This window comes from Sphaeroforma arctica (assembly GCF_001186125.1).
Source record: "Sphaeroforma arctica JP610 unplaced genomic scaffold supercont1.251, whole genome shotgun sequence".
NCBI lineage: Eukaryota > Ichthyosporea > Ichthyophonida > Sphaeroforma > Sphaeroforma arctica.
This window is the reverse complement of record NW_014040307.1, coordinates 45388-54112: the sequence shown is the minus strand read 5'-3', so window position 1 is coordinate 54112 and position 8725 is coordinate 45388. Positions and strand designations below refer to the sequence as shown.

The 8725-nt window shown below is 43.2% G+C and overlaps 1 protein-coding gene across 1 annotated transcript; it reads right to left on the bottom strand.

Annotated features, from left to right (window-relative positions):
• Positions 1-4483: 4483 nt before the first annotated feature.
• SARC_04462 (hypothetical protein) lies at positions 4484-8716 on the bottom strand. The gene is made up of 5 exons (XM_014301710.1): positions 8369-8716; positions 8048-8133; positions 7321-7472; positions 6567-6752; positions 4484-6407 (listed from the first exon to the last, which is right to left on the bottom strand). Exons 1-5 carry the CDS (start codon positions 8516-8518, stop codon positions 5188-5190), a joined length of 1794 nt encoding a protein of 597 aa, XP_014157185.1. The 5' UTR covers positions 8519-8716; the 3' UTR covers positions 4484-5187.
• Positions 8717-8725: the final 9 nt, after the last annotated feature.

Sequence of the window (8725 nt, the reverse complement as noted above, 5' to 3'; positions counted from 1 at the left end):
GTACGTACTCTATATATATATTATATATATATATATATATATATATATATATATATATATATATATATATATATATATAACCAACAAGTATGCCATATGATATCGAAATATTAGAGGGTTGCTAATGTGCCTGCTGAAGAGTTATAGACCAATATGAAGTTATCTGTATTAAAAAAACTTACTAAGTTGGCAATGCTGATATAATAACTAGTAGATGGCCTAGTGAACAATGATCTACTCGTCGGGTACTGTATTATATACTACATTTGTCTTGTATTTTGGTGTAGGTGGGAGAGTTACTGTTGTTCCCAAGCATGGATTGGCAATTGTAACAATCTGAATGAAGTTAAGTAGATGTATGAAAACAAGCCAAAATTTTCAGAGGATGCAAAGGATGTGCCAAAGTGTACAGTCTTATAAACAATATGTTTGTATTGTGCGACCTATATTGGCCCAAATGGCATAAACCCAAATCGATGAAGGTTAGGTTTTAGAAGTGTAAGACTTAGCTGGAGTTACTGGTACTTTATATACGGTGATTGAAGCATTACTGGAAGATATGAAAGCATTGTTCTATTGGATGGGCAAGTTATACTACTTTGACTTACCGGAGCTCAATACAAACAAGAAAAGTATTTCCGCACCACAACACAGCTTGTGTTACCGGTGAGCCAGTCAAAGTGGGTAAAATAAGACAGGTAATGACGAAGGCTCTGAAAGTATAGTCCCAGTCAACGTAGACAGCTGGAAATGAGATCAATGAGCACATGTATGCTGCTCCATTATATTTCTCATCGAACGAGTGTATTTGGCCCACAACAAGGAACATTGTACCTCTCGTGTGGATCTAGTTCACAGCTTCTGTATAACGAAGCAATCCAAGAAGTACATGGGTCCCATCATTCCCTTTGGCCAATATGCTAGTGTAGCTTGCGAGCTAAGTCTGAGAGAAGTATTCGCAGGCTTACAAGACATAGTTTAGTATAATGACCATGCATTAAAAGCACTGGCAATGTCCCTGGGCATTTGTTAATTGCTGCAAACGCTGTCGGGTCCAGTTCGGCTTTTACAAGAGTGCTTTAACATGGCATTTGAAAGCATCATTTGTAATTTGCCGCGAGGTGGGATTTAGATGCGGCAAGCACTTACTTTGAACCTGGTTTCACTGGTAGTTTGGTGGTCGGAATATATATCGATCGCTCATATTCTGGCTCCACTGGCCAGTTTATCAAAAGAAAAAACACCCATGTGTTGCTTGTATTAATGAGGACTAGTACTAATGCAGCTTAATTCGCAGGTGTATGCACAGTGAGCGATTTGGCTCGGTAGAGTACCCAGTATCACATTTCGTGTAGACTATCGCATTGTGGTCTTCTTCGCCTCTCGATACGACCCTGCGCAGTGAAGGTATTACATTACCTATTATAGGCAGCATTGATAGTTGAATACAACATTCAGATGTGTGCACGTGTACATTGATGTTTCTTGGCAACACTTTCGAAACCGTTGTGACTATTTTAAGTTGCTGATGTATGATCAGATGTTTTGATTAAACCCTGTATAAAGCAAATCACTTGGCCATGTTGCGCTAGTCCTCCCCTGTTTGATTTTCGCTTGAAATCCAGTGGTGACTATCCAAAAGTAGGTGGCAGTGATCATAGCAGAAAAGTCAGTACGACGGGAAGCGTGTCCCGTGTCTGAAGCTTCGTATATCGCTTCCTGCACGACATTCCTACCATTCCACAACTGGACTGGGGCAATGTCTGCTAATATGGTTGACGCGCGAATGTGAAAAAAAACGTTCTGAGTACGAAATATGAATGTATGATCTAAACTGTAAAACATTTTCGTTTGTGCACATTGCTTAAATAGTTCACGCACTGTGATAGGCTGGGAAGATCTTTGAGCTCAACTCGCCGTCGCCTGGAAATGCTGGCGTTGTTGCAACGCCTAAAAGAACCATGATGATCATATCGATTTGAACTGTGAAGATTTGTCGTATTCACCAGTCAACTTATAGCGCGCACTGACCTGCCAGGGGCTAATACGGAAGAATGAAAAGTTTGTATATATGTATGCGATCCCTACACTGCTCGCCTCGCAAATACAAATAATAAGATACACACCGATTCTGCGCGTGCAAATCGCATACTGAGCATCTAATATAAGTATACTTTTTTGATCCACCACGACACAACAACAAATTGCCAGATCTGAACCATTTTATAAATATTGATGTGACAAAATGTCACTCAAGTTATGATAAGTACCCGTGGGACAGGTGAGCTGCGAGATAGGCACACATGACATAGTATATTAGTGTATAATATATGGAGTTTGATATCACGTTCATCGACACCAGGTGGTCGTTCCTCAAGATAGCAGTCCACATTCAGCAGTCTACATAAACTACAGTATAAGGTAATTCTTTCCTAAAACACGACGGGATCCCATGCCAAATCATTTCGGTCGTACTTTATGTCTGACTTCCTGAAGTGTACAAGTGTCACACCTAACACTAGATTGCTTAATCAAATCTTGTTTTGAGCACATCGTCTATGTTTGTTCATTCGAGTAGCATGACAGTAACCCCTTTTATCAGTTGTATTCCCGAGGTAGTACCTAAAATCATTGTAGAGAGAACAGTTTAGACAAAGACGCGACTGTGCATTTATGACTTAATGCAGTCGAATCCATAATTATGGTAGCCCAATCCTCCAGTGTATGGAAAGCACGTTTGGCTCGCCCATTTCCTTCCTTGCTCTGTTGTGATCTATATAGATGAAACCCGTGGTACATAGTTTTCGCGGAAGAAATTTTATTGTGAGTATGGGATACACTGTCGCCATCGAATGCTGGAAAGCTTATATTTATTATCTACAGCAAAATACTGGCTGTGATAAGCTACACCTTAATACATTGCATCACGAAGTAGCCCCCATTCATCCTACCTTGACTCGCCCATTTCCTTCCTTGCTCTGTTGTGATCTATATAGACGAAACCCGTGGTACATAGTTTTCGCGGAAGAAATTTTATTGTGAGTATGGGATACACTGTCGCCATCGAATGCTGGAAAGCTTATATTTATTATCTACAGCAAAATACTGGCTGTGATAAGCTACACTTTAATACATTGCATCACGAAGTAGCCCCCATTCATCCTAGCAAAAGAATCAAACTAAAAAAAAATGAAATACACAGAATTTATGCAAATATTTAAATGTACTATCTAAATAAATCGTAAGCTAGTTAGCAGTTGAGTCTATTCCCGACCACTACCCTTTCAGACAATAATAGAATAATCACATGAAAACCTTTATCTCGCAGGACAAACCCACAAACAAAACGAACAGATAAGAAATATGAACAGTAATAGTGGTAGTCTTGATGGCCTTTCGATGTGTTACAAAATTGGCGACGAAGGGGGGGGGTTTAAAAGCACTGGAATGTAATTGTGTTCTCATGTATTAAAATACTGTACTGTGGATTCAGTTGTATCAGGTGGATCCACCGTGATAACAAACGCATATCTTATCGGTAATAGCACATTTTTGAAATGTATATAGAATGCGCCTCTTGCTTCCATGTTTGATGGACAGAAGAACAAAAGGTTAAGAACCAAAACAAGCTATTCTGCTGGACAAATGGCCAGCCCCGTGTGTGCGTCAATCAGAAAACTTTGTATTTAGCGAAGTGTTGTCTCAGTGTCAAGAAATTCAATTAGTATGTTGAACGAATTAGCAGAAGGGTTTAAAATCCTCGGGAATACCAGACAATATAGCAGGGATTTTTAAAAAAGTTACGTAGATCGAAGTAGATATCTGAGATGAGGGTAGAAACGTGATAAAGATTAAATGTTAGCCAGGTGGTACGGAGGAGTTGATACTTACACCACAGCGACCAACAAATTTTGTTTGTGTAGTACTGTATCCGAGTGTTAGGGTTTTTGTTTGCGTGAGTTAAAATATGATTTTTAAACAAAGTACAATGTGCTAGCAACAAGAGTAGTAATGCCTGTGGCTGTCTTATAAAGCCCATGCATGAGACTCGTGCGGACAATTTGCCGATTGGAATCATAGACGAAGTCTCCCAGAATGGGCTTTGTTGTGATTTTCACCTCCAGAAGATCACTTATGGCCGGTTCTGGGTTGTTTAGTACTGGAGATACAGAGTGAGGACACAGCCGCAATATATAATGCTATAAGAAATAGGCACCAAGAACTGTACAGTGGTCTCACACATGCACTTGCCTTCTCTTGAATGAACATCAGAATGATCTCATATGCCTTCAAAGCTACTGTACGTGCCACTGGTGAATTGATAGTGCTGCTCGCTGAACGAGAAAGGGGACACAGAGGTATCTCGCAAAAGTATATGACGAAAACATATCAGTTACTTTTTATGGACACGGACATGCTTATGCACGCGACTGTTTTGTGTTCTGAAAGCAAGCTTATTTTCCGTGTTTCCTAATATAGAGATCGCTTAATGACTGGTCGGTAGCATCCATTTATTAAAGAGATTTCGTAACAACTAGACGAGTGTTGTGCTGCAGATAAAGAATGAGGAGCAACGTAGTCTATGGCCGGATGACGTGATTAAGAGATAATCTGGGCGTACGGGATATCAATTTAGTCTGGGGGACACCTTTCGCGACATTGCCAGCTACAGAGCACCCCTCATATGCGAGTTCAGCAGACTCTGCTTTAATCACCGAGGGCCAATCGACTCTGTTCATTCAGGGTCATCTAGCTGTTTGTGTTATTTTTAGCTCTGAATGGATAGTGAAATATCTAATATTGGAGTTTGACGCCGTACGCCTAGTGGCATACCTCTAAAGTTCTGCCCCAATAGCTGGCATACAGGCTATCGGAGAAGAATATACAATCAACTTTGTTGAGCATGTGCATGCTCACCACACCCAATTGAGCTGTTTCTCCAATGGAACTATCCTATTGCGTCTATCAAATGAATCTCTGGGGAATCATACGGGAGTTGTGTCGAGTTGTGCCGACTGAAGGTAAAATGAAACCGTCCATATCGTCAAAATAAAACGCTCGAGGCTCGATTCTGGGTTGTTCACGGCCACACTTATTCTGAAAATCCCCCTGGGTCCATGACATTCTACGTTCAATGAGTTGAGTGACGGCACATGTTGCGCGGGATTCTGTGTAGCCACGTGGCTCCTACGCAGCACGATTCGTCGCATCTAATTGGCCATGGCCAAGACTATCTAATATTGTATTGCTAGTTTGTTCTACATTTGAACTGGGGCCACTGCGGAGCACGGTTGCCTCTGCGTACCACACACGCTCCACGACCCCGTATTCTTTCTTTTTCTTTGCGTATTCCTCCTTCTCTTTCTGTTTTGATGTTTTGCACTCACAGGTACAGGGAGAACTGCAGCAGCAACAACGGCTACACGATGAGCAAAGCGAACTCGCAATTGCCTCTGCATCCATCAGACACTCAGCATCGACTGAAAGCATTTGTGAACAGGAGTGTCTCCAATCTGGTGCGCTCAATTGTGTCCTGCTATGCACCTGTGTCCTGCTATGCACCTCTGTCGCTTGCCACTCCATCCACTTCTCTATATCGGTGTGATTGTATCGCATGTCTCTTGTTCGTAGACTGTGCAGCATTTGGTACACACGCGGCTCATTCAGTCTGAGCTGCGACTTGTTGCCAGCCAATTTCCAAGCTTGCGTGTAGGTGAGCCCGCTGGCACCCCCAGCACCAGGTGCATCATCTAAGCACTTACCGTGTGGACAGTCGTTAAGCACAGTCCGGTACACCACCTCATTCTCCTTCACCGATTGCTCGTGCTTCTTGTACGTCAGCCAGTTGCTGCTCACGTCCAGCTCCTTCAGCTCACGCAGCTGCACCAGCGAGTCTAACGTTTCCAATCGGTTGTCACTCGCCAGCAGCACATGCAAGTGTGGGTGGTACACACTCATATCCGCTGGTAAGGCTGCAATCTTGTTGGAGTTAATATTGATTTTGCGCAGGCCCCTAAGCGGTTGCCTAACTGTGGGCTGCTCATTAGACGCACAGCCGGTGGACGGGGATTCTCTTACAGTGCTATCAGAGACTGCGTCATGTACGTCATCCCTTCTGGTGTCGCGTACGTCTGTGTCCACCTCCTCCGTATGTGTTCTCGCAGCATGTGCTGGCCTGTATGTTGCGGTGCTTTCTAAGTGTGGCAACGACTGCGCACCTACAAGCCGCATACACTTGTCAATGGCGTAGGTGCCATACGTGCGTGTTTGTGTGGGTATGAGCTTATGCGGTTGTGTAGGTACGCATGCGAGCGGCAGCAGCGATGTGAGGTTGTTATCCTGCAGGTAGAGTGTGCTCAGCCGCGACAAACTCGACACAAACGACGGGATCGTCAACAAAGCATTGCCTGCGAGGGAGCCACAGTAAAGTGATCAGTGCCTGTGAATTCAGCTATTAGGTGGAATAATGCGAACATACGTATATTAACACAGGCGAGCATACTAATACGAGCAGAAGTTATACAATCTTACGTGAGAGATGGAATGCAAAGGTTTAAAGCACATACCAGCCAGAGACAACGTGGCCAGCTGCTTGAGATTGCTTAGTGGACCTGTTTGCGCCTCGGTCAGCACATCGGACGGGCGAGTCAGATACGACAGATCGAGTAATCGCAGTGATGTCAATCGACAAATGGCGTCCAAACTGCGCAGTGGATTACTGCCGATTCGCAAGGTGTGCAGGTGGCACAGCCCTGGAAGGGGTGGAGTGGGGTGAGTGGAGTGGACAGACCTCTGAACCGGAAGAACACTATGAGGAGTCATGCGACCAGATGTGCAGTACAGAAAGCAATAGCGAAGAGCAGATCAAAATAAGAAATTTTGGGTTTACGACTTGGTGCGAGTCACAGACTAACGTTCATGGACGTACAGGCATCTGCCTTTGCGACATATCTAGACAAAATCTCGTGATGAGAAGCACATGGTACACAGATGGGCAACATTATATAAATCGAACGTAAAGGCATTGTCGCAGATTTATGTTAAAAGTTAGAAGCGAGGAGTCCTTCGGCTACATAACTCCAGTGACAAGAATATCCAAAACGCAATACCTCAGTATCTGCGCCAGTAGGAATACTGTAATATGTGGCACAATACTCGTATCATAACCTTTTCCGCAAGGCGAGATTGAATACAAAGGTCATGATGCAGCCATCTCCGAGGAGCCGACTAGTGCACGATGGGCTCTGGACGTACACGCTATTGTATCAGGTAGTACTGAGACAAGGGACACTGAACTGAGTGTGAATTAAGTGGACTTACAATTAGGGAAGCTTTGCACATTATTGAAGCTTATGTCGAGGGATTGAATGCCACGCAGCAGATGGACGAAGTTGGACACCTCATCCAAACGGCTATTGTAGAGATCTAGCCCGTTGATGTAGCACGCATGCTTCGCCATCAACGCATCCACACTGCGTATTGGGAATGTCCCGAAAGATCACGAGTGCACATGAGTCACCATGCACATCGATTGAAACGTACGAAAATTAATGAACGAGTAGAATGAGTTGACCAACGCCATCAGCAATGATACTTTCACATGGGAAGTACACACTATCTACCATGCATGAATTTATCTACAAGCAATTGTGCGATTGACGCACAGACTTCAGACAGGCGTTCACGGCATTGAAAACGCACAAGTCCATCCGCTTAACGAAATGTGAGGCTATATTCGAATCTTTGTGCTTTTTCTTGCATTCAATCATATAATATCGTTTGCGAATAACTCAGTGTCTTAATATGAATACACCCCGTTGTGTTCATCGCAATTATGTATGTGCTGAGCTGTGCTTGTATACACTGTATTCAACCGATTTTTAATATGACAGATCACATATGATTGACGTTACTCACTTGACGAAATTGATTAGAGATTTGTTGTCAGGTTTACATGTGCGAATACGCACAAATACAGGAGAGCAAACTAGTTTGCATACTAAATGATACAAACGTGATGAAAGGCAGGTCGAAATCGCCCACTTACTTTTCCACGTAGTCCTCTGATCCCAACGCTAGAGCGACGGATACGCGAGGAAACACACTCCGCATACGCTCAAACCGATCCCATCCCTGGGTAGGACATACGAGAATAACTTAAGAACCCATATGATGTTGTGAAGAATTAACAATACCCCCTTATCAAATGCTACATCGTGGATCACATTTGAAGCCACAGGTGACTCACATATATATACATATCACAGTCAGTAGATCCCATTGCATCTGTACAGCCAATTCAAGCTTCGACATATCATATTCGGATCAGCTCAGATTTTAGGCGAAGAAAGTAGTAGAATGCTCATACCTGCACTCGCAGGTCCTTCATCACCGGCGTGTTACTAATCACAGTTTGTAGATATGTGCATGTGGCCCGCAGCTCATAGACATCGGACAAGCAGAGCTCTGAGCATATCCTATGCACCAATTCCTCTGGGATTGTGGTTAGGTTCAACATGATCTGTCCAGGAACCGTATTTCGGCTGCGGATGTTTACAAAAATTGTAGATCAATGGTACCCGAGGATCTATGCAGGTATAGCATTGTTTCTGTATACAAAATTCCTTTCCGGCGCCATATAAACATGCTCAGGTACTCTATTTGTCTGCATGGTATCAAAAATTTAGAATTCGATGCATCCAAAGGAAATTTCGACTTCAATTTC